The sequence below is a fragment of the Schistocerca serialis genome, chromosome 1, assembly GCF_023864345.2.
Source record: "Schistocerca serialis cubense isolate TAMUIC-IGC-003099 chromosome 1, iqSchSeri2.2, whole genome shotgun sequence".
Lineage (NCBI taxonomy): Eukaryota > Metazoa > Arthropoda > Insecta > Orthoptera > Acrididae > Schistocerca > Schistocerca serialis.
The window spans coordinates 208012109-208040078 of NC_064638.1; the positions used below are offsets into that span (position 1 = coordinate 208012109).

Consider the following 27970-nt stretch of genomic DNA (forward strand, 5'->3'; position numbering starts at 1 on the left):
CAACATCGCACTGACATCATGGCGGGAAGTTCAAATTTTGGCAGGAAAATAGTTCAGTTGAAGTCCTCAACTAACCTAAGTCCACCCTTCCCTCACCCCTTCCCCTCATAAGTTTATTTCGTATACATTGCAATATATTGTTTACTCAAACAATTTGAGTGCGTTCACCTTTGAGTCCAGAGTCCAACTGGTATAGTTCATAACACCACCATCACAGGCTGCTGTTGGCTGTGCCCCTCTCTCTTTCTGTGATGTAGTCAAAGTTGGTGGGCCAGAGAAAAAGACGGCAAATTCGCTCAGTCTGCGGTGAGCTTCCCAAAAGGACAGACATAATTCTTTACTGTGTACTATGTGTTAAACAGATGAGATGTCTGTGCTGGAGAAGGGGTATATTAGCTGTAATCATGCAGGTGAGGACTGCATCAATGCCCACCTGCACAATGCTTGGAAAGCAATGATATTTTTGGTGAGTGTATGAAGAAAACAAATACACCTCAGAAAATAACGGAGATGCTGCAGGATCGGGCTACGTTACACTTCGCAACTCATGCTGATCAGTGAGTGCGCTGTAACTGCACATCATTCGATAAAAGTCCAACCAGTCTTCCAAAGTCCAAGAGGCAAGACGTTCACCCAGACAGGTGCGCGCATTCCCTGCACGGGGTCTCTGTGCCTGCTGGAAGAGACCACGCAACAGCTCACAGCACTGACATGCAGTACCCACAGGGCACCTGCATGCAGGAAATGCCTCAGCCTTCTTTTTCACACACGGATGACCCTTGTACTTGAACAAGAACTGCTTTTGGAGTAGTGTTTAAGCAAGGTGCGGAATATTGTCACAAACAAATCTTGAAGAGGTCCCAAACGTACAACTGCGCAAAGAGAGAAAGAGAAAGAGTTCTCCAAATGGCAAAAGGCTATGTAAACAATATGCGATGTGAATACACGTTTTACTCCGAGGAATACCTCACCACCACACATGAACACGTGTTCTAAGAAAGATTGCGGGACACTTCTGAAACAGTCCCTGAGACACTTCCCGCGCTCTTGCGGGAAATACCACATCCTTTCTTCGTCTTTGAGCTCGATCTGCTTCAAGAGTAACTAAATTCAATTGAATATGTCTCTAAATACACTTTCAAAAAGATCGCTGCACAGTAGTTTACCTCAATTTTGCGGTGTGTACCGCCACACTTGAACACAAACTCTGAAAAGATCGCTGCACACTTGTGAAAATTCTGTCTTCATCCCTGAGACGCTTCACACGCTTTTGAGGAAAATAAATCGCGAAACAGATAGCAGCTGCAATATCTGATTTTTACATGGTAAAACGACGATATTTGGAAGCAGAAATAAATATCTCTGTAACTAAACAGAACGCTCAACAGTTCTAGAGTTTTAGCTGCTCGTTTGAAGGCACTGCCAGAGAGAAAGAAACATTTCTGAGTCCTACAGCTACTGTGGTGTTCGTCGCTTTTCTTAAACGGTGACTGAGCTTAGTTTATATTTACTGCTGGAGTAAGGGGCGTTAAGGCGCTTATTTTTTATTTTCCTCACTTCTCAAAGAGCACTGATATCTAATCACTGACGGGAAAATAAGAACAATTACATGCCTAAAAGTTCATGACATATTTCTAATCCCACAACAGGTCGTGAAAAAAACACAAACAGATTTCGAAGCACTGCCCTACAGAAGAGAAAATCGCTGGAACTTCAGTGAATTTTCGATGTCCTACAGCAGCTGATCTTGAGCCACAATGGGGGGGGGGGGGGGGGGGGGGGGCAGCATCCCGCCTGTCCAAACCAGAGATGGGTGGTCTGCTTGGACTTGTCGCTAAACACTTGAATAAAGGATACATCATAATACCTTGACCCTGTCTTGTTCGAACCTGTCTGCAATGGCTCCTATGCCTCACACAAAGGATGTCTCGACTCACTGACGTCATGGAACTTCCTGTGATTGAAGCATACCGATTGGTTCTTACTCAGTTTACAAGCAAAACTGCCTGCTGCTGTGAATGAGAGAGGACTGTCCCACATTTTCTGCAGATGGACAAATTACGAGACTTTCAGCAGCAAAACTATTTTGTGCAGATCAGAAAAAAAACATACAGTAGTCATCTTGCACTGACAATTAAAGGCTGCAAAACTGGTCTATAGACCATGAAATGTGGAAAGTATCCCCCAATACACCCTGTTCTGTTATTGTTGAGGAAAGCTTGGATTTTTCCGTTGGAAACCGATCTCCAACCAGGCTACATGACCACAAACGATTACCATATCGCTTATAAACTCAATTCGTATCCTGCTCCGTACAAAATCATCACGTCTGTATCCTGCATATAGTAATCGGCCACCAGACGCTCACACATATACTGCGAAGGCAGACGTATCCCAGAAAAACATAAGTACATGCAACATACATGGTCGCAGCGCTAGATATTTCCCACGAAGTCCGTCGGTCCATCGCAGCCGATGGTCACGAGTCAACCGCCCCGCACACAATGGCCTGATGCACGATCAGAGCGCCGTCCACAGACAGAAAGTCACTCTGCGAACTGGTGTACGAAGGCTGTGGCTGGTTCCCCCCGGCATGAAGGCGTTACTGTTTCTGGCCCCCACTTGCTTGCTTGCTTCCTGCAATGCTTTCCCTAGCCATCTCCAGAGCCTGGAATTACAAAAACTTGTCTATTTTCACGTGGGTTGCCGGAATATCATACCATTTACGCGATAGTTCTCGATATCAGCCACATAGCAGTATGCTACCGCCGCTTGCACAGCGTGGTTCAGAAGATAGAGTGGAAATTATACCTCTAGAAAGCCAAAAATTAAGCGGGGTGCAGCGAGGTGGAAAGTGCCATAAACCACTGAGTAACTAGAAACTTAACTGTCTGTGAAGTTCTTTACGTGAAAATTCGAAAAAAATTGTTAGTTTTTAACAAATACCAATATCAATGATATAACAGTTCCAAATCATCCTTCTACTTTACAATGTCAACTAAACTGTTTCTCATGTCTAGGGAACCAACAAACGTCTCTTCCACCCGTTTTCCACTATATAGATTCACACAAAACACATCACAATCAATGTCCTCTCAACCACATAAAGACGGGAAATGTGTAGAACTGCGGTACAACCAGTCAACCTGACAACTTGCTTGGGAGGGAATAACTGTCCAGCACAAAACATTTGTCTGTATTCTCAAATTTCCGTTATCAAAAAGCTGCCCAACACATACTAAGTATTAGTTCGTTATTGACCCATCTAGAGGGCGACACAGTTATGTCAGCTGCACGTTGCGCCCAGCCTGTCGAGTTCGGAAGACTGCCGCCGTAAGCCGGAAATTTAAATCTTCCGGCCATAGGGTACGGCCGCCACGCGCCCCGCACACCAAGCAGAACCGTCCTAGGAAACCAGCGACATATTTATCAATGTACTTACAATTAAATATTACGATTGCAGCCTCTATCTGGTGACATTCGACAGTGGGCGAAGTATCGGAAACACCCTCACCCGTCGGATGTAGCTCTGGAAATATGAAAATCTGTACCATTCTTATGACTGAGCAAAATTTTCCACGTAAAAAATCTTTCACTTCCCTTATGGCTATAGCAAATTTTCGTATCAGATCAACACCACTCCTTGTGACAGGACAAATCCTATTTCTTTGCCCATAACGGAACAATGACCACAGTAGACACATTTTATACGAATGCTGAACACATGGAAACTATCACACATCCCCTACTAAGTATATTACTTTGGAGGAACTTCATACTGGTGATACCAAACAATACTGAACGAAAATCGGCAATGGATGGAGATGTCTCATTTGTTTTTTCTCGCCAGCGGTATCAGTGAGTCTTGGAAAGAGAGACATAATTGTCTTATTAGCGACCGGCTGTTAAAAACACGGTTGCAGTGGGTATGTTACTGTCATCCTGTATTAAAAAAAAGTGCAGTCATGGTTCTACAGGCACGCACAAGCAACGACAACGATATCTGTGTTAAATACTATACAAGCTTTATAAATCGCGGAATGGTATTGCATTCGAGAGAAGTGGCCTTCCACACAAATACCGCGACATTGAATATAGATGGTGATCGCTGGGGTGTGTATTAATAGACTGAAAGCGCGAGTGCACGTCGCCATTGGTGTAAGCTGGTAATAAAATCACGATGCTCACCGAATTTAGAAAGTGATTCCGCTAAGGAACGCGGTATTAAGCCGGTATTTACAACTCCCTCATGTCACCGCTAGAAATTTCTCATGCTAACAAACAGTATTTGTAATGCACTCTATCTCAGTGCCATGTCAAAGGTTCTGTGATATATCCACTGGGTTATAGGTGCAGGAGGATGATGGTTGATTGAGAATGATCACATACAGTAGGGACGAATCACTTTAAAAGATATAACAGCAGAATGAGATCATAAGATATGTTCAAAATTCTACGACCAATACACAAGCTTTTGTGATTTATAATGTTACGCTTTCTTGTAAACATTCTGTCTGCAGTTTGGAATCAAGTCTTTCTATTCAAACATATACCTGCGTTGGATCCTATGGAGATGTATTTTAATGATTACAGCCACTGTCTCAAAACTAATAACCTTTTTTGAACGTATCTGCTAAGGACCCCATACAGTAAAACTCCAGTGGGGTTTAACGCGTGACAGACGACCTGCAGCAACATCTTCCCCCTTCTAGAATGCATCATCAGTATGCCATTAAAATCATATCTCATTATGCGACGTACTCCATTCACCTGCCGCATCTTGGAGCATAAAATTGAGTCTTCAGTTTCATAACTACAGTGACTCTGTTAGTGGCAGATGTTTGTGAGGTAGTGCAATCCCTGTGTTTATACATCTACTTGACATATGTCCTGTTTATGAAGTTAGTGTCGTGTAAGTTCACATATCAAACACTGCGGCTATGCATTTGTCTGATCCCTTGTAAGAGGCATTCTCCAATGCAGACAATCATTTTACAGGACTGTTTCGAGCATAGCATAATTTCTGAACCATGATCAGATGTGAACAGTGGATGCTATATACCTCTGGAAAGCTATATTATACACGTGTCACAAAGACCCCGGTTTTTTCTTTAATGTAGAAAAAAGTACTTTCATCTTCTTAAAGTTTGTCATCATAGTTGCTGGGTTGATGTATGTCACATGTTGGACACTAGAACAATATTTAGAACTGATAACACAGTTGATTTAAGTGAAATCCTTCAAAGTCCATCTGTCTGGACCTACAAAACGCATAAAACCACATGTTTCTTCTTAACCGTCTGTAACAACGCTTTCATATCTACCATACACGGACAAGGGAGTGCTAGCCTCCTCGCCACGCGCGCATCTGGAGAGATCTGGTGCACTTGGATGGTTGCTGTGAGTAAGGTAGGTGTGGAACAGTCTTCGTGAACAGCATTTATAGACTCAACTTGCTCAGTTCCTTCACAAGACTTGGAATGTAGCCCCCTACTTCTGGTCAGCTGCAAATTAAATCGGTGAAAGTGTTTGCAGAAAGGGTTGGTCAAATCAGTGTGAGAAGATCTTTCAATCTCTAACTTTATCCTAACAAGGGAACCTCCCCATCGCACCCCCCTCAGATTTTGTTATAAGTTGGACCAGTGGATAGGCCTTGAAAAACTGAACACGGACCAATCGAGAAAACAGGAAGAAATTGTGTGGAACCATGAAAAAAATAAGCAAAATATACAAACTGAGTAGACCATATGCAAGATATGCAACATCAACGATACTGTAAGCTCAGGAGCGCCGTGGTCCCGTGGTTAGCGTGAGCAGCTGCAGAGCGAGAGGTCCTTGGTTCAAGTCTTCCCTCGAGTGAAAAGTTTAATTTTTTATTTCCAGACAATTATTATCTCTCCGTCAGTCCGTCGGTCCGATGCGAGGTAACTGAGCCGTAGTATGGGGACGCTACACCTAAATAAACATCGAAACACACGACGTCAGTCGACTACAGCGCACGGAAGAGAGAGTATTCCTGCTAACGAGGCTCCCTGGCTGGCAGTTGACTGTTCGCTACATTGGACGAGAGTGCATTAAATACGTGAGATGTATTCCGTGGGCAATATGAATGCAGCAAATATAGCTCGCGACGTCAGTAACAAGGTTCCCATTGGAGAGGCACGTCCTTTCGTCTACTAATCGCACGGTTTTGCGGTGCGGTCGCAAAACACAGACACTAAACTTATTGCAGTGAACAGAGACGTCAATGAACGAACGGACAGATCATAACTTTGCGAAAATAAAGATGGTAAACTTCTCACTCGAGGGAAGACTTGAACCAAGGACCTCTCGCTCCGCAGCTGCTCACGCTAACCACGCGACCACGGCGCTCCTGAGCTTACAGTATCCTTAATGTTGCCTATCTTGCGTATGGTCTACTCAGTTTGTATATTTTGCTTATTTTTTTCATAGTTCCACACAACTTCTTCCTGTTTTCTCGATTGATCTGTGTTCAGTCTTTCAAGAAATATCCACTGTGCCAACTTATAACTAAATTTGAGGGGGGTGCGATGAGGAAGTTCCCTTGTAAGAATGCAAGGATGCTCTGTGACTGCCATGAGTATAGGCAAAGATGGGCAATCGTAATTGTAAATTGTGCCCTATGATCGAAGTGTTAGAAATATGTAGATCGGTACAGAATGCTCTCTGGTATACTTTGGTGTAAATGTTCGAGAATTAAAAATGAATGGGCGTTCTGCACAGTCATGTATCTACATTTGCAATCTACGGTATGGTACTAGCAAAGTAATGGAGGGGCGGTTTAGCGATGATCCAGAAATTGAGAAGCATGCTGATGTGTCACTGGTTGGCACTGAAATTATGGAAAAGAACTGGCAAAATTGCTAAAATTGACCAACTGTGGTGCTTATTACAGTACATTGACGGTGTCTTTTCCATCCCATCCATCCACTGGTACGCTGTTGATTACCACATAATGATTGACCTGAAATCACCTGATTGAGATGGAGAGAGGGTCTTCGTGGGGACAACACCTTCAGTGGATGGCCAACACAGTGATGCAATATGAGGAATCATATCGAAATGGAACACCAACCACATCTGCTAACCATCTCTGTGAAATATCAGTTTAAACGTAGAGGTCACGAATCACCTTTGGACAGCTGTTTGGAAACGCTCCTCAGTGCCGCACAACTCTTCCAATTTTCATATGCTGTGAAGTTTTCCACATTTTTGTCGGTAAGAAACACCACCTCTGTCTTTTATTTCAATCATCATGTGTGTCGTGAGAGCAGCAGGAACATACGAGGGTGAGTCAAATGAAAACCTTAAATGTTTTTTTAAAATATTATTTGTTGTGCAGAAGTGGTACAAAGCTGTATCACCTTTCAACATAATTTCCCCCAAGCTCAATGCAAGTCCTCCAGCGCTTACAAAGTGCATAAATTCCTTTAGAAAAAAATTCTTTTGGTAGTTCGCGCAATCACTCATGCACTGCGTAGCGTACCTCTTCATCAGAACGGAATTTATTTCACCCCATTGCGTCTTTGAGTGTTCCAACCATATGGAAATCACTTGGCGCAAGGTCTGGTGAGTATGGTGGATGAGGAAGATATCAAAATGCAGGTCTGTGATTGTTGCAACTGTTGTACGGGCAGTGTGGGGCCTTGCATTGTCATGTTGCAAAAGGACACTTGCTAACAGCAATCCACATCGCTTTTATTTGATTACAGGCCGCAGATGATTTTTTTAGGAGATCTGTGTATGATGCATTGGTGACAGTGGTCCCCCTAGGCATGCATCCAAAATGACGTCTTTTTCGTCCAAAAAGAGAGTCAGCATAACCTTCCCTGCTGATGGTTCTGTTCGAAACCTATTTGGTTTCGGTGTTGAGGAATGGCGCCATTCCTTGCTCGCTCTCTTGGTTTCCGGTTGGTGGAAGTGAACTCAGGTTTCGTCCCTAGTAACGATTCTTGCAAGGAAGCCATCACCTTCTCGTTCAAAGTGCCGAAGAAGTTCTTCACAAGCATCAACATGTCATTCTCTCATTTCAGGAGTCAGTTGCCGTGGCACCCATCTTGCAGACACTTTGTGAAACTGGAGCACATCATGCACAATGTGGTGTGCTGACCCATGACTAATCTGTAAACATGCTGCAATGGAATTCAGTGTCAGTCGGCGGTTTTCCTTCACTATGGCTTCAACTGCTGCAATGTTCTGTGGAGTCACAACTCGTTGTGCCTGACCTGGACGAGGAGCATCTTCCACCTAAGTCACACCATTTGCGAACTACCTACTCCATTCGTAGACTTGCTGCTGTGACACATATGCATCAGCGTACTGAACCTTCATACGTCGATGAATTTCAATAGGTTTCACACCTTCACTACGAAATAACCGAATAACAGAACGCTGTTCTTCCGTGGTGCAAGTTGCAAGTGGGGCGGCCATCTGTATACTGATACTGCGACGGTATGTGTGCATCTGCACTATGCTGCCACCTACAGGCCAATCTGCACGCTGTTTGTAGCAAGCTTACCAACTTAAAGGATAACGGCGCGAAATTTCGATTTGTTATTACAAATTTAAGATTTTCATTTGACTCACCCTCGTAATTTACATGACAATGTCCAGCTTTCAGTGAGAGCCAATGGATCGAAAAATGTCAATATCAATTTAGAACCTGAGACTGACCTCGAAGTCATGGTGGAAGAAACAAAATGCATGGTGGTGAAGAAAGCTGTTGACATACACTGCTTGCATTTGTTATAGTAGAAGAGCAACAATGTATCAAACAACAACACAGGGACCCTCTCTCACGACTGATAGTCTCCGGAATGTGGTGTCCTCCAGTACATGTGATGAAACTTTACATTGATCTGTGCAGGTGACTTCAAGCATTGGCCACCTGCCCCAATAGAGCAAAAACTGTATATTTAATAGGATCATCACATATACTCGACGTCAGCACACCTATGGGATTTGTTTCCCAATATATCAAAAGAGAGAGATGTGGTACAATCTTATCAAATTCTCAGCTGGATGAAGCTAGTGGAGCTTTTATAGTTCATAGTATTTCTCTGTTGGATGGTACAAAAAACACTGATAGAGAGAATGTTTGGGTGCCAGACGTGAACGAATTCTAAGGAGTGCAGACCTCCTTCAGACTGCAGTACCTGTATGTAGTTTGGAGACATACTACAGTGCAGTAGCAAAATCCCCATCCTTCTTCCAGTTCGCATAACTACTTGTACTATCTTTTCTACTATCTTGTGTTGCAGGGGAAAGCTTTGTTTGGTGCTGGCCTTACACATAGTACACAGTTGGCAGAGCTCTAACATGTTCCCATTTGCACCGAATGATCAAAACATGGTCCTGTCGCATTACCTCAGCTCACATTATTTCTCCATGGGCTGAAGAAGGTGGTAGATATAGCGCTCTCTGATTGCTGCTCATTTCCAACTTAAATTGGGATGATCAAATGGATAAAGGGGCAGGGATGACAGGGAAGAAACTGAGGAACAGTTATATGATGCAAAGGGACTGTCTAAAACCACGTTGGAGTTTTACTGTATGGCGTCCTTAGCAGATAGGTTCGGAAAAGGTTTCTCGTTTCGAGGTATGAGAGTGACACAAATAGTACCTGTAATCATTAAAAGACATCTCCATAGGATCCAACACAGTTATGTGGTTGAATGGAAAGACTTGATTCCAAAATGTAGACAGCATGTCTACTGGAAAGTGTAACATTATAAAACTGAAAAGCCTTCATATTTGGCGTAGAATTTTGTATATTTCTTACAACCTCAATCCAGCGTTACATTTTTTAAGTGATTCATTACACAGCACACCATCTACTGTATGTGATCATTCTCAATCAACCATCATCCACCTTGCTTATAATCCAGTGGATATATCGCAGAACATCTGACATGCCACCGGCAGGAGTGGCCAAGCGGTTCTAGGCGCTACAGTGCGGAACCGCGCGACCGCTACGGTCGCAGGTTCGAATCCTGCCTCGGGCATGGATGTGTGTGATGTCCTTAGGCTAGTTAGGTTTAAGTAGTTCTAAGTTCTAGGGGACTGATGACCTCAGCAGTTAAGTTCCATAGTGCTCAGAGCCATTTGAACCATCTGACATGCCATTGAGATAGAGTGCTGTTTGTTAGCATGAGAAATATCTAGTGGCGACTTGAGGGAGTTGCAAATACGAGATTTATACCACATTTCTCAGCGGAATCACTTTCTAAATTCAGTGATCTTATTACTAGGTTACACCACCAGCTTTCGGCCTGTTAATATGCAACCCAAGCAGTCACCGTCTATATGCAATGTCGTGGTATTTGCGTGAAAGACAACTTCATTCGGATGCAATACCATACCAAGATTTATAAAGCTTGTATAGTTTTCAACACAGATATCGTTGGCGATACTTGTGTGTGCCTGTAGAATCAGGAACGATTTCCTTTATGCACGATGATAGTAACATAGCCGTTGCGATTGAGCTTGTAATAGCCAGTCACATATAAGTCGATTACGTTTCTCTTTCTAAGACACATTGACACCACTGGAAAAAAAAAAAGAAACATATCCATCCATCGGGATTTTCACTCAGTATTGTTTGGTGTCACCAGGATGAAGTTACTGGCAAAGTATTATACTTAGTAGGAGATGTGTAATAGATTCTATGTGTTCAGTAGGCTTATAAAGTATGTGTACTGTGGTCATTGTTCCGACATCTGCGAAGAAAATGAATTGTTCTGTCATAAGGGGAAGATATATTTGCCGTGGAAAACTGCGATAGCCTTAAGGAGAGTGAAAGACATTAAATGGAAAGTTATGCCCAGTCAAATAATGGTACAGATTTTTGTATTTACAGAGCTACATCCGTGAGGAGGGGGTATTTCCATTTGTCGAATCTCATCAGATTGAGGCTGCAATCGTAATATTTAATTGTGAGTGCAATGGTAGATATGTGGCTGGTTTCCTAGGACATTTGATGGTTATCTAGACGTGAGAGTTGACTTTGCAAAGTAGAAGGATGATTTGAATTCTGTTATATCATTGACATCGTTAGCTGTTAAAAAAATACGTGTCGAACTACTAGTTTCCTCTATTTCTTTTGAGTTTTCACCTAAAGATGTTTGCAGACGAAATAACTTTCTAGTTACTCAGTGGTTTGCAACACTTTCCGCCTCGCTGAACATCGCTAAAGTTTCGGTTTTCTAGAGGTGTAATTTCCACTCTTTATCTTCGGAACTGTAGTGTGCAAGAAATCGACAGCATACTGCTATGTGGTTGGCACCGTGAACTATCGTGTAAGTGGCATCGTATTCTGGGAAACTATGTGAAAATACGTGTTTTAGTAATCCCAGACTCGAGATGGCTGGGGAAAGCGTGGGAGTAAGCAAGCAAGCCCTTGGGCGCTGGAAACAGTAACGCCTTTGTGCCGGGGGAACCAACCCAGCCTTCGTCCACCAGTTCGGAGAGGGGCTACTGTTTCTGGAGAGCGCTCTGATCGCGCATCAGGCCATCGTGTGCGGGGGCAGTTGACTCGTGACAGTCGGCCGCGGTGGACCAACCGACCTCACGGGAAATAATTAGTGCTGCGATTATATTCAGTTTTGCTTATGTTTTTGGGATATGTCTGTCTTCACGGTTTATGTATGAGTGTCCAGTGGCCGAGACCTATATGCACTATGCAGAAGTGATGATTTTGTACAGTGTGGAATACGAATTGTGTTAGGTTAATGGAGGTATCCCAATTGACCTATTTTCCTGTCAAAATTTGAACTTCCCGCCATGATGTCAGTGCGATGTTGCAACATCTATGGCCATCATGTTGGATCCGCCATCTTGAATAAATATGGCAACAATGCCCTACTTCTGTCAGTATCTCTTATCTTCCAAACTCGTCTGAGTTCATGTAGCTCTAGCCAACAGCCCTGGTTATCTCATATTTCTATTATTCTGACCCCCACCTCCAAAATTCAAATTTGTAACGTTTCAATCCCTTTCTGTAGAACATTAGGGTCATTTTCTCGCTTCTGAGTGAAAGATAAATTACATGCGGTAGGCAAAAACATAAGAACACCAAAAGCACAATGCACGCCTAATACTGTGTAGGAAACCCGTTGGCGTTCAAAACAACTTCTGGATGTCTCGGAATGGACAAATACCAGTCCTGTATGGTTTTCAAGGAAGTCTTATACCATTCTTCCCGCTAAATAATGGCAAGTTCGGGCAACACTGATGTTGATAGCGACCTCCCACTATTCTCTCCAAAGTACACCACAAAGGCTGAATAATATTATATGGCATCTTGTGGTGGCCAGGGCAGATACGACAGTTCATCCTCGTGCTCACAAAACCAGTCCTGGACGATGTGAGCTGTATGGACAGGGACAGGTCGTCTTGGAATACAGCATCACCACTGGGAAACAAACATCGTAACATGGGATGGACCCAAAGAGCCAAAATGGTCACATAATACTTAGTAGTAATGTGACCTTGCAGGGTAGCCATGGGATCCATGGAATACCACAGTGTTGTTGCCCAAATCATCATCTTGGTCAAAAGAAATCTAGTAGTCCCAAAAATAGGCCTAAATTTGGGAAAAAAATTTATTAGCATATACGTTTGGAGCACGGCATTGTGCTCCAGGAATAAAATCAGTATCGGAATTTCTTTGCGATCAGCTATAACATTGCCGGCCGCTGTGGACGAGCGGTTCTAGGCACTTCAGTCTGGAACCGCGCGACCGCAACGGTCGCAGGTTCGAATCCTACCTCGGGTGTGGATGTGTGTGATGTCCTTGTGTTAGTTAAGCTTAAGTAGTTCTAAGTCTAGGGGACTGATGACCTCAGAAGTTAAGTCCCATAGTGCTCAGAGCCATTTGAACCATTTGCTAGAGGAAGCTGTAAATGGTAAAAACCGTAGGGCTCTAGGGAAAGACAGTCATTTGAATACATCCAACAAATAATTGAGGACGTAGGGCGGAAGTGCTACCTTGAGGTGAAGAGGTTAGCACAGGATAATTATTCGTCGCAGGCCAGAAGACTGATGATTCAAACAACAAAAGAAAAAATAATCATCACCAAATCCCCGCCAAGTTTCACTCTTGGGTGTAAACTCAGCCAGAAGTTGAAACCGGTGTGAAACAAGACTCATCCGACCAAATTACCTCCTTCCATTGTTCCACAGTCCAGGTTTTGTGGCTTTGGCACCATATTTTCCTGTTACGGGAGTTATCATCACCAATAAGTCGTTTTTTAATTCAAGCTCGCCCTGCAGTTTCCTGTTTACAATCTCCCTTCGTGTTGTAATGGTGCCGTCAGCGTTCGCGAGTGCAACATTCAGGTCAGGAGTGACTTTTGCGGCTGTCGTCTGTTTATTTTTCGTGACAATCCAATTTAATGACTGTCTGTCGCGATCCCTCAACACACCGTTTCATCCGCGCGGTGACTAGGCAGATGAAGTATTTCTCCTCTTTCCCCGTGTGAAGTATAAACCTTCTACGCAGTGCCTGTTGGAGCACCAAACACTTAAGCGACCTTGGTTACGGAAGCGCACCACAATACTATCACTAGCAATTTGTCCACGTTCGAATTCACTGAGCTGAGAAATAATGAACTCACAGCTATCAGAGGTGTACACATTTCGTTTTTAACCTGCCCACGCTTGCCTGTTAGCCCGACAGCCAAGCTGACGCAAGCTGTCAGCAGAACGGACAGGTTGCTTTACTCCCATCCAAGCGAAACTACTCCCAACCCGAGCAGGCTAAAGGTATCTTTCCGAATTCATTTTGAATGACAAAAACAATTCACTCTACGTACAGCAGCAATTTGTTCTGCACATTGTCACTGTAGTGTCATGAGCAGGGTTCAGAAGTTGACGAAAAATCTTTTTTTACCTTACATGACAAGACGAGGCTCACTAAAATATATATTCATTTTGGGTCATTGAACTTCAGAAAATGGTGGATTTTATTTCTCCTCTTTTTTCCGTTTCTGCGTATTTCGGGCTTATTTATTTATTTCGATATCAACGACTTTCTCTTCAGCTTCACCCTCTTTCGACTATTACCAGCTATCCTCAATTCGAACATCAACAGGCCACATGTAATACATGTTTTCTGTAGTAAGCATAACCATATCTGAAAATCGATATCCTGCGCATCTAAGAATCTGAAGATGTTTATTATATTGCAACGCCCCCTAAAGTAAGGTTTTAGGAGTCCTATTTTCTGTAACCTTACTGTGTTTCAGACAAAAATAATCCCAGTTATATCAATTTTCCCAGGACGTGTATTGCGTATTAGCCGAACTCATTCTGAACGACAAAAACAATTCACTCTAAATTCCACAGATCTATTTTAGTAAACACGAAGTTAATTTTTCCTATTACGTTAATCTAAAAAGTACATGCCTGAAAGTAGAAGCTTTCCTTTCATACTAATCTTTCTTCACACTGCGTTTCACACTAACAGAACGTGGCTTTTAATATCCTCTGACCCATAGTTTTTTTCTGTTTCACTCAATGTTTCCCCTAAATTTAGAGATCCTGTACATTGCTAAACTGCCTCATGTCCTTAGAACGCATTTCCACGCATTTGTCAGCCACAGAATCTTTGTCCTCTTTCAAAATATTTATGGAGTGAGGAAATTGCTGGTCAAATTTACAAACATGTCGCAATATACTGAAGGTTCCCGAATAAGTGTTTAATAACTTTTACACAGTTTACATTACGAGACACCTACCCCTTATTATTTGGAGCCGCTTCATAAAGACATGAAAACTCTTCCTCCGCTGGACATGGGCTCTGTTTCGTGACTGATACATGTCACCCAATTCTTAATTGCTCCTCAGTCTCCTTTAAGTCTAGTTTGTTCATTTGGCTGCTGCCATTTTTACGATAAATGAGCTGCAGTGAAACTACCTACGCGAACATATACCTGCCTAGTCAAATTGGACAAAGCGCAACATATTGTCAGTTGCAGCTGTCTGAACGGGTCCCGCGAAGCTCGCCAGGCTTGCAGAAAACCAAGTTGGCCTGCTTCCAGCCCTGTGATTCAGTACACGTGTACTCTTGTGTCTCCTTTGCGACACGTTGAGCTAACTTAACGATTGCGGTGGGGATAGCGGCAGTCAGGCTGGAAGAACACGGGACATGACTGACATTTGCAACATATTGAGGACGTTGCATCTGCACCGTTTGTGGTCAAACACCACTGCACAACCTACAGGGTTGGCTAGCATCTTCATTTATGTTCAAACTCGCATTTCTGGGGGGATTTCCATATTTTTGCCCCACCCTATACTTCCATATTCTTTGTGAAGTAAGAAGTCACGATGAGAATGTTATAGCAGATCGCAAAGAAGTTAAGAGACTGATTTTATTCCTGGAGTTCAAGCGACATCAACGCAGTAACCAAGCTGGCAGCTTGAACTAAAAACTGTAAACAACAGAAATGCATTGGAGTAATAGGTTGTGAGCTGGCAGTGTTAAGTAGTGGATGTCCAGCTGCTGTGTCTCAACGCTGCCATATCACATTTCGCAATGGAGAAATGCGTTCAAGACATTCTGCAGAATGTGTATAAGCCGACTGAAGCGACGACTGGAAATTTGTTTAAAGGATGGGATTGAAACCCAGGTCTCCAGCTCACTACGCAGATGCGCTAGCCATCGCGCACAGTGGGTTTGCATAACAGCATGCACTGTCCTAGCACAACTCCCTTCTCAATCGAACCTCCATTCACGTCTCCCCCCATTTGGTCTCTCTTCCCAAGCATTTATCCAGACTGGTGGGGTCTGCTGTTATGGTTAACCGGATTCGGCGTGTTAATTTTAAGGGGTGGCCAGATGCCCTTCCTGTTGCCACCCCGAGCACCTCACCTCCCTCCCCCCCCCCCCCCCCCCCCCCATCCCCCAGCGTCGAGTGTAATCCATGGAATAGTGCGAACGTGTTTCAAATGTCTGCGAGTCGTATAACTGAGGTGGAACGTGGGGACCAGCCTGGTACTCACCTAGCACGATGTGGAAAACCGCCTACAAACCACATCGAGGCTGGCCGGCACACCGGCCCTCGTCGTTAATCCGCCGGGCGGATTCGATCCGAGGCCGGCGCGCCTACCCGAGTCCACGAAGTAGGAAGCAGCGGCCGTCTCTACCCACTTGGTATTCACCTTAAAATCGAACAGCATTGCAAAGGCTCATCAGCTGTATTGGAATAGCACCTCAACATCGAACGAAATGGGGCATTTTGTCTGAAACTCAAGCATAGGGGGTTTAATCAAATGAAGCTATATGTTTTTAGTGGTTTGAGGCGTGGATGCTAGTTTGGATTGAGAAGGGAGGCGTGCTAGGGTGGTCTGTGTAACTGTGCAAAGCTACTGCGCCAGGGTTTGCATAATGGTTAGTGCATCTGCCTAATGAGCGCGATATCCGGGTTCGAATCCCGGCCTTGGTACAAATTCTCATTCATCGCTTGAGTCTGCATATACAGGGTGATCCACTGATCGCAACCGGGCCAAACATCTCACGAAATAAGCGTCAAACGAAAAAACTGCAAAGAACGAAACCAGATGGCGCTATGGTTGGCCCGCTAGATGGCGCTGCCATAGGTCAAACGGATATCAACTACGTTTTTTATTATTTTTTATTACATATTCGTGTAGTACGTTAAGATATATGAATGTTTTAGTTGGACCATGGACCACTTTTTTCGCTTTGTGGTAGATGGCGCTATAACAGTCACAAACATGTGGCTCACAATTTTAGACGAACAGTTTGTAACAGGTAGGTTTTTTTAAATTAAAATACAGAACGTAGGTACGTTTGAACATTTTATTTCGGTTGTTCCAATGTGATACATGTACCTTTGTGAACTTCTCATTTCTGAGAACGCACCCTGTTACAGCGTGATTACCTGTAAATACCACATTAATGCCAATAAATGTTCAAAATCATGTCCCTCAAACTCAATGCATCTGGCAATACATGTAACGACATTCCTCTCAACAGCGAGTAGTTCGTCTTCCATAATGTTCGCATATGCATTGACAATGCGCTGACACATGTTGTCAGGCGTTGTCGGTGGATCACAATAGCAAATATCCTTCAACTTTTCCCACAGAAAGAAATCCGGGGACGTCAGATCTGGTGAATGTGCGGGTCATGGTATGGTGCTTCGACGACCAATCCACCTGTCACGAAATATGCTGTTCAATACCGCTTCAACCGCACGCGAGCTGTCTACCGGACATCCACCATGTTGGAAGTACATCGCCATTTGTCATGCAGTGAAACATTTGGTAGTAACATCGGTAGAACATTACGTAGGAAGTCAGCATACATTGCACCATTTAGATTGCCATCGATAAAAAGGGGGCCAATTATCCTTCCTCCCATAAAGTCGCACCATACATTAACCCGCCAAGGTCGCTGATGTTCCACTTGTCGCAGCCATCGTGGATTTTCCGTTGCCCTATAGTGCATATTATGCCGGTTTACGTTACCGCTGTTGGTGAATGACGCTTCGTCGCAAAATAGAACGCATGCAAAAAATCTGTCATCGTCCCGTAATTTCTCTTGTGCCCAGTGGCAGAACTGTACACGACGTTCAAAGTGGTCGCCATGCAATTCCTGGTGCCTAGAAATATGGTACGGGTGCAATCGATGATGATGTAGCATTCTCAATACCGACGTTTTTGAGATTCCCGATTCTCGCGCAATTTGTCTGCTACTGATGTGCGGATTAGCTGCGACAGCAGCTGTAACACCTACTTGGGCATCATCATTTGTTGCAGGTCGTGGTTGACGTTTCACATGTGGCTGAACACTTTCTGTTTCCTTAAATAACATAACTATCCGGCGAACGGTCCGGACACTTGGATGATGTCGTCCAGGATACCGAGCAGCATACATAGCACACGCCCGTTGGCCATATTGACCACAATAGCCATACATCAATACGATATCGACCTTTTCCGCAATTGGTAAACGGTCCATTTCAACACGGGTAACGTATCTCGATGCAAATACCGTCCGCATTGGCGGAATGTTACTTGATACCACTTACTTACACGTTTGTGACTATTACAGCACCACCTATCACAAAGTGAAAAAAGTGGTCCAACTAAAACATTCATATTTCTTTACGTACTACACGAATATGCAATAAAAAATGGGGTTCCCGTTTTAAAAAAAACGCAGTTGATATCCGTTTGACCTATGGCAGCGCCATCTAGTGGGCCAACCATAGCGCCATCTGGTTTCCCGCTTCAAGTTAGACGAGTTTCGTTCTTTGTAGGTTTTTTTTCGTTTGAGGCTTATTTCGTGAGATATTTGACCCCGTCGCTATCAATAGACCAACCTGTATACATAATAGATGTCGTTTCCAGGGCTCTCGGGTGTCCAGCCGGATGCGATCGTTGAAGTCCCACGATATTTCGGCAAATAACCTTTCCGCCATCGTCAGGTGGACACCCGAGAGCCCTGGAAAGAAAACATTCGCAGGGAAAGCCTCCGGGGCAGTAGGCCGCTCCATTCGCACCATCAACAGAACAGGCACTGCTAACGGCATATTACGCCTTCCACATCGCTGGCAACGGGTTCTACACAACGCCGGTGACTTCTTTGAAGGACAGTAACAGGTGCGAACATGTAACTCTTTTTTATCGATTGTGAATAAATAGTTGCCTCTATTTAAGTTCCAACTCTCGTAGTTTCATTTGATTCTGCAGAACGTTTTGAAGAAGAGGAAAACGTGTGCAAAGACTTTATTGAAATGTAAAACGCGTACATCTCTTTTTTTTCTTTTTTTCTTTTTTTTTTTTGAAAAATTCGTGACAGGTCTCGTCAGTACGAACCTACCACAGAAACTCTTGAAATTCACGTGAGGGGTCAATGCATTGACGACACAACTGACATTCAAGGAAGTGTGGCACACGAGTTGAACAGCATTCCAAAGAAGTACCCTCCCGATAGTTTCACATGGCTGTCAGAAATTTCCGTGCTTTGTACTCAGGTGAAGGGGGAGGGGGCGGGCGTAGGAGACTAAGTAGATTATATGAAGCATTAAAACAATCATCTTCACATTTCTCTATTTTTGATGAACTCTGTCTGGAAACTTTTTGGACTGACAGGATTGCCAACCTATTTCGTGCCTATCAGTCAGTGATCAGTGATTCCTTCCGGCCTTTAAGGTCTCACATAATCCTTTTGACGAGGTCTTTGGCAGAATAAGAGTGGCCCATAGTAGAAGCCACTGACCGATATAGATCAACTACTTTTCTAAATACGATCTGTGGTTGAGGTAAAACGCTGAACGCTGAACGATTAATCAAAGTTGTTAGACAGCTGTGAACTTCATTAGATAACACGTTATACAGTAATATCAAGCTCCCAGTACTGGGCAGAAATCAATTAACTTAGAAAAAAATATCTTTAAAGCTCCTCAAGTTAAATAGTTTCTTTATTGGTGTCAGATGTGAGCTTTGCAATCCGCCAAACGAACTGTTTGGGAATGAATCTGCATTAGCTTATCAACTAGGCCCGTTATCGTGACTATATAGGCCTTATCCATCAGCCACATGGAGCTCGTAGTCAGGACATGCAGCATCCCGCGTCACCTGCCCTCCACAAGGCCCACACTTAGCGTGTGTCGTGTATCTGCCTCTACAAGGCCGTGACCACGCAGATAAGGCCATGCCCTGTCCCTGTCGCGGAGAGAGCTTTTGCAACGTGATCTGCAAGTCATCCCATTCAGCGACTAAACGTCGCCTTCCTTCCGGAACAATCATGAAAGTTGCACACACTATTTTCTCGGCTTTCCAGCACGGTCACTTCGTTACTATGCTATTAAACGACTGAAAAACATGCACCAAGAAGGAGATGACGCCTTGGCCAGGAAGCTCTCTACTCCCATGTTCAAAAACACACCGACTTTCGAGCCTGCTAAACGTACTCGCTTAACTGTCTTTGAACTTCTTTTTAAGAATTTTTCGTAGCATTTATCGAGTGATACGAGTTCTGCTGTTTCTCTTGATTCTGCACATTTACGTTATTTAACCCTGTGGACATTCCTGTCGCCACTTTCTGTAAGGGAATTGAAGAGTAACAAGTGTCCAGAAATGTTCAGCATGACTGGTTGGGAATAAGTGAAGGAAGACAGAATGTTTCCTCAGTATGTCTTGTTTAATTGCATCAACAATTTTCAAATCAATCATTAGAAAATTGACTGCACTCTTCCTTACAGTGACCTGTATGATAATAGTCAACACAGAAAATCTCCATGTTTTGTTTTCTCAACTACATTCTGACAGCTATGTGAATTTCATAAATGATGTCGCAATGATATCTAAGGTCATCCGTCATATTAGGGAGAAGGTGGAAATCACCGACCGCATCTATAGAGCTTCTGATGGATGAGATGACATGCGATTCAAGTGTGTTAGCCAATATTTTCGGCTTACAAAAAAATGTTCAAATGTGTTGACATCTTATGCGACTTAACTGCTGAGGTCATCAGTGGATAAGTTTACACACTATTTAACCTAAATTATCCCAAGGACAAACACACACACCCATGCCCGAGGGAGGACTCGTACCTCCGCCGCGACCAGCCGCCCAGTCAATGACTGTAGCGCCCTAGACCGCTCGGCTAATCCAGCGCGGCTTCGGCTTACAACAACACATTCTGTTCGCATTTTATTACAATTCTCATGTAGTGGTTTTTCAGTAGCTGGAACATTTCTGTGTAAATGACAGAGAAAATCAGCATGGATAAGATCACACGCATCAGAAACAATTACACTGAGGTAAAAGAAGTCATGGGATAGCGATATGCATACATACAGATGGCTGTAGCATCGCGTACACAAGATACAAAAGGACAGTGCATTGGTGAAACTGCGATTTTAAAAGGTTCCCGACGTGATTATGGCCGCTCGACCGAGATTAACAGACTTTGAACACGATGGTAGTTGGAGCTAAACACATGGGACACATGGGAATTCGTCAGGGAATTCAGTATTCCGAGATACACCGTGTCAAGAGTGCGCCGAGAATACAAAATTTCAGGCATTACCTCTCACTACGAACCACGCAGTGGCCGACAGCCTTCACTTAACGATCGAGAGCAACGGCGTTTGCGTACAGTTGTCAGTGCTGAGAGACAAGCGACACTGCGTGAAATAACAGTAGAAATCAATCTGGGGCGTACGACGAACGTATTCGTTAGTACCGTGCGGCGAAATTTTCGGTGAAAATTCGCGTTAGTGGGCTATGGCAGCGGACGACTGACGCGAGTGGTTTTGCTAACAGCACGTCATCGCCTGCAGCGGCTGCTCTCCTGGTCTCGTGACCATATCGGTTGAATCCTAGGCGACTGGAAAACCGTGGCTTGATCAGATGAGCCCCGATTTCAATTGATAAGAGCTGATGGAGGGTTCGAGTGCGGGGCAGATCGCACGAAGCCTTGGACACAGGTTGTCAACAAGGCACTGTGCAAGCTGGCAAGCTGTTGGTGGATCTACAATGGTGCGGACTGTATTTACATGGAATGGAACCGATCATTCACTGGAAGTGGTTATTTCTGCTACTTGGAGACCATTTGAAGCCATTTATGGACATCGTGTTCCCAAGCAACGATGCGCCATGTCATTCGGCCACAACAGTTCGCTATTGCTTTCAAGAATATTCTGGATGATTCGAGCGAATGATTTGGCCACCCAATCACCCGACATAAATACTATCGAATATTTATGGGCCATAATCGCGAGGTCAGTTTGTGCATAAAATTCTGCACCGGCAACACTTTCGCTATTATGGACGCCTACAGAGGCAGCATGGCTCAATAGTTCTGCCACTTTGAAATGCTGCACTACGCCGTTACGCTTATAGTGATTGTCCTAAGATATACGGTTAGACCAAAATTCTACATACTCGAAACTACGTTGTAATGAAGAGCCAAACGGCGCACAATAAATGAAGGGAAAAAGTAAATAGTAAATCAATTTGGAACGTCTCTCGTATATCACTGACATTTCATTTCATACGTGAGAATTTGGGAACATCATCCAAAGTAAATCTGTCTTAAACAAGTGAGCCGGCCGGAGTGACCGAGCGGTTATAGGCGCTACAGTCTGGAACCGCGCGACCGCTACGGTCGCAGGTTCTAATCCTGCCTCGGGCATGGATGTGTGTGATGTCCTTAGGTTAGTTAGATTTAAGTAGTTCTAAGTTCTAGGGGACTGGTGACCTCAGAAGTTAAGTCCCATAGTGCTCAGAGCCATTTGAACCATTTTTGATTTTAAATAAGTGAAACTACAATGTGAGCCATATATTGTTGTGAAACTTCTAATATGGAACGAATATCGGTCCTTATAATTCTTACCCCACAACGAAATTCCAGTGTGTATCATCGTTGTCGTTGTTAGTGTTGGAATGGGGTTTAGGGAAGTTGGTAATAGAAACGGATAATTTATATAGCGCTGCTTATGCTGTTGCGTGATATTTTGCCTTCTACGTGTGCCTGATAAGAATCACACCAAAATAAAAAGGGTGATAAACAGAAATTTGGTCTACACGCGCGCCAGCGTTGCACTGTGTGTCGCTACCTTATCAGGACGAACAGTGCTGTCAGCGCAGACTTACGTAAGCCGCCGTCATAGCAGGGTAGGCCTGGAAGAACGGCGTGACGGTGTACATGTTCCACAGGTCGGTCAGCACGGCGTGCGCCAGGTAACTGGACGCGCTCAGGTACAGAAAGGTCGCCGTGCCGTTGAACAGCGTCTCCTGCAACACAACATACAGGGGTTGGACAAAATAAGGAAACACAGCGAGAAACACATGCTTCAGCATAAATGCAGATGCTAGCTAAACCAACAGGTGGCGCTTTTGTATCTGACAACGAACGGCAAATGCCGTCAGTCATGTTCAGAACAATGTTGTGTGTAAATTTGAGTTCATTCTGTTGGAGTTAAGTGAATTCGAAAGTTTGTGCAAATTTTGCTGCTCCTATTGCGGGTCGTGGGAACTGAAGCGTGATGAATTGGACTGTGTAAAAATTGGGATTTTGTACAGGCGCTGATGACCAAGGAGTCGAGCGCCCTACAAACCAAACATCATCATCATCATCCAGACATGAACACTATCGAATACGCCTGGGATAGATTGAAAAGGGCTGTTTATGGACGACGTGACCCAACAACCACTCTGAGGGATCTACTCCATATCGCCGTTGAGGAGAGGGACAGTCTGGACCAACAGTGTCTTGATGAACTTGTGGGTAGTATGCGACGACGAATACAGGCATACATCAGTGCAAGAGGACGTGCTACACCACCTCTGCAGGTCTCGCTGTATGGTGGTACAACATGCAAACTGTGGTTTTCATAAGCAATAAAAAGGGCGGAAATGATGTTTATGTTTATCTCTGTTCGAATTTTCTGTACAGGATCCGGAACTCTTAGAACGGACGTGATACAAAACATTTTTTGAAGGTGTACATCGTTTTTTTCCGCAAGAGAACATTAAACGAGGTGTGCATCAATTCGCTTGTGAGAGGTTATTGGAATGGTGCCGAAACTGTAGTGTAAAAACTAATACAGTGACAGCTGCAGCAGTGCGACCATTTTTGTATAACAATACAGTGCATGGATTAGAATATATAAAAGATAATAACTTATAGAGGTATATACACGCACACGGAATCGTTTTTGTAAATTATTTTCGCAAAAGCTACAGGAAGACAACTGTTTAATGTGACGTTCCTGGTACCTCCATTGCACATTGTGATATCATTTTCAAAGTATATATCTAAATGCCAATTCTCGCACAATAATGACAGGTCTTAGGACTGCGCAAACAGTTACAAAAAAATATTGTCTTTACTAGCACATAAAAAACGAGCTATTTGCCAGGACCTGAAGGCTCAGAGGATATCTACCGGCAGCCGAGTCATCCTCTGCCTTACGGTGTCATGTACTGCAGAAGGGGGAGGGGGCAGTGTCATGTGATGCAGAAGGGGCATTGGATCAGCCGAGCAAAGTTTCCAGACCGTCGAGCCCCAGCTGCACGGTCAAGTAGCTCCTCAATCGGCACAACGAGGCAGAGTGCATCCCGCACCGGTCCTTCTGCCTAGGAAAAACTCTTGACAGTATCGGGAATCGAATTCGGAACCTATGTACACTGACTACTCACACAGCTACGGAGGCGGACTTACTAGCAGTTACGTTACTAGAAATCGACGACAGAACTTTTGATGTGACGTAGCTGTTAACGCGCTTTGGAGATGCGCTGACTCGAGAAACCTGTCGTGAGAGCGTGTTTAGGAGCGGAAACTGTTAACTGCCGTAATATCCCGGAAAACTGCTGTAAGTCACGACAGCGCTCGATGACTGAGACTTCCACCTGTCACGCAATCTCTGCCTCCTCTTCTGTCCTAAGACCGTTCCACATTGGCTTCTTACCTACAACTGAGCCATTATCGTCAGCTCTGCTTCTTCTCCTATTAACCATCTTTCTCCGCAAAGTGATGCCTTCAATCCTGTCCTCTGGTGATCATAACTCATATCTTGACATTCATAGGAAAACCCTGAAGCCACCAGACAATCTCAGGCCCTACAGTTGGTTCAGCCTGCTGCTGAGAACTTTCAGTGGGCGCAACAAATATCCTGTAATGCGGGTTACCGCTCCCTGAGCTTCAGAGTCTAAATAACCAGAGCAGAAATGTCTTTTATAACGCTGACAGCGATCACTAATTTTATATATATTAAGATGATATCTGTTCTTTCGGACATGTCCGAAAGAACAGACATCATCTTAATATATATATAGTTAAGGCTCGCCGGCCACTTGACCATCTTCTTCTTCTGTGCGAATGCACAAACAGTGCCCGAACTCTTACGGGAATCGGCAACGCGCCGCGAGTAGTGAGTATAATTTGAGGGGGCACTACGAATGTAGTGCGGGACAATACGTTGAGAATGTGGGTTTCGCGGGAGGCGTGCCAGAGATAAATCCCTGCAGTCGCGCTATCCTCTGTGTCTGCGGTGGCTCAGATGGATATAGCGTCTGCCATGCAAGCAGGAGATCCCGGGTTCGAGTCCCAGTCGGGCACACATTTTCGTCTGTCCCCGTTGACGTATGTCAACGCCTGTAAGCAGCTGAGGGTGTTCATTTCATTGTAATTTAATCACTAATTTTGTTCCCACAAGTCTCCGAAACATACAATAAATTCAACCAGTGCCATCTACAATAAAGCCTTAGTGACAACGTATCAAAAATTTCTTTTCAGGAGCGCCAGTGGACTTAAGGTGCGTATGTGTGTGAGTGTGGGTGGGGCGGGGGGGGGGGGCGAAAAGCTAAACTGTCAATTGAAACACGTCTCCCCATCTCGCAGTATTCACTGGTCTTAAATGTGATCAATGAGTAAAAAAATGGAAGCTGAGACCCTTGATCGTGTACCTATTACCGATCCCATGTACCTGCTTCGATCTGTTGGTACAGTTAGCAATATTTTTGTATTTATGTTCAATAGAAGATGAGATGTCTTTCGTTACAATTAATAAAAAGTACTTGCAACTAAAGTGACTGTATATATAACAATTTCAACTTAACAATACTTCAGTTCGTACTCACATACACACGTCATTGCTTAGCAAGTCAAACACATACCGTTTCGTGCAAGTGCCATTTGGCATTACATTCATGTGACTGTTAATCTTAAACACTTTAACTACCAAGCTTCCTATGCGTTTCGTCCATAACTTCTCATTTCATAACTTTGCCTGGAATTTGTAATTAACATTTCATTTTATCGTACTTTAACTTCTTACCTTCCATTGACATTCGTCTCACTCTTAACTACCACAACATTCAATATATCTCGTTTCACTCGAGCAGGACCGGTTCGAGAACATTTTTCCATACAAACGAAATACAGTTTAGCACCCCCTCTCCCCTTTTCCATTATTTGACACAGGTGGCGTATCATTCGTCTTCCCATCTCCCTCTCATTCCTCCCTAATACATCAGTTGACGTTCATTTAAAAATACGGTTCTAGGCACTTCAGTCTGGAACCGCGCGACCGCTACGGTCGCAGGTTCGAATCCTGCCTCGGGCATGGATGTATGTGATGTCTTTAGGTTGGTTAGGTTTAAGTAGTTCTAAGTCCTAGGGGACTGATGACCTTAGATGTTAAGTCTCATAGTGCTCAGAGCCATTTGAACCATTTTTTAAAATAAATGTAAATCTAATGAACACAGAAATTGTTTGATTTCGTTGTTAATTATTATACACGCTGTGTACACATTTTGCAGTGGCGGCGCCTGAGCCGCTCCTCTCAGTTCGCACCCCCAGCGGCCTCTCGTGTTACTTGGGCCTTAATCCGGCCCTGCACTCAAGCTTCTGTCTTCCTGCCGTCGACTTCTTCCCTCTTACTCCTGCTGACTGTTCGAAAACTCACACGCACTCAGTCCGAAAACTTGCGTTCTTGAGATGCCAATGCTCAGCGAAAGTCCGTATCAAAGAACTGGGCATCCCAGTGCATACGGTATCCTTCCACTATCTTGATACGTGCTACACTGTTCAACTATTTTTACGAGCAGTCGAATCGCATTACAATACGTACGTAGCTGGGGCTGATAAAAAGCTACAGTATCTGTGTAGTTTCATCGATTGATGGAAAAGTACGAACTGTAACAAAATAATCGCCTCTCGGCATAAAATCGTTTGCCGAAAACCTCGTTTTGATATCTTAAAACGTATCTGAAATATAAGGGAATAGTGACTTCAACGATACACATTGCCTAACAAAACGTGATGCACACAGATACAGCAACAGTGTAACGTCGATGTCGTTACACCAGTCAGTTTCCATAATTGACCTACGTCATTATTTTGAAAAACCTGTAATACACACGCACACATGTGTATTAGAATATTGGATAAAAGCTAGTAGTAAGTTGCCTGTAATGGCCACAAAATATTTGTGCTGTCCAGCGACCTCAGTGCCTGCAGAAAGAGTTTTCTCCAAGGCAGAAGAAATAATTGATGAAAAAAGCAACAGACTAAAGGAGAAGAATTTAAATACGTTACTTTTTATAAAACAAAATTTGCACCTTCTGTGAAGTAGTGTATTAAACAATAGACTAAAGGACAAGATTTTAAGTACCTGACCAACTACAAAACAACATTTGCGTATCCTGTATTGTTGTCTTTAATCAACAAAAAATTCCTAGAAAGCTATTTTGCATTTAAAATACTTGCACAAAGCAATCGATAGTTAATCGACGTATCGATAGTTTTTAAAAATACTATTCATCATATGGTATGTGTCAGCTATCGATGCAGAACTCGTAAGGTCTGCAGTGTCAGGTGCTGTGACGTGCGCTCCACGGCCTCGGCCTGTCTTTCTCGTGCGCCTCGAGGCGATTAGTGTGACGTCGTGGGTTCGTCGCGGGACCTGTACTTTCTGGTGACAGCGCTGGCCGCAGCGACCAGCTCGTGTCGAAATACGATTCCTCGCTTGCCGGGCTGGCATGCAGCTGGCCGCTGCTGTGTTTGGCCGGCTGCTACCGACCGCTACAATGCTGTTGTCGTGCGTTTCAATCACGCGGCTCGGCAGCAGAGACCCAGAAGTCTGGTCAAGTTCTGTCTGGTCTAGATAGCTTAACAATGGCAACTGTAGCCGAAATAGGCCTACCGCAATAAAGGAATACCATTGAAGCAGCGGACTTGGATTATATACAGGGCAAGTCACGTAAGACATAGCTCATTTTTCATTTCGTGCACGTTTCCGTGCGCCTCTTTACCTAAGTGCGCCGGCAAGGTAGCTTTGAGCCCTTGTACACCAGTGACAAGTCAGACATGCTACTTTTACTCGGTGAATGTTAAAGAAATCTTGCCGAAACGGTGCGGCAGTGTAGAGATGTCTGTACTGTCCGTCGCACCAGGCAGTTGCC

The 27970-nt window shown here is 44.0% G+C and overlaps 1 protein-coding gene across 1 annotated transcript in view; it reads right to left on the reverse strand.

Moving 5' to 3' along the window:
- The window catches only part of LOC126465897 (protein singles bar), a 143166-nt gene that overhangs the window by 12503 nt on the left and 102693 nt on the right, over window positions 1–27970 (reverse strand). The window contains exon 4 of the mRNA XM_050096342.1: window positions 22658–22798. Coding sequence (XP_049952299.1) covers window positions 22658–22798 — 141 coding nt within the window. The remainder of the gene's footprint in view (window positions 1–22657; window positions 22799–27970) is intronic.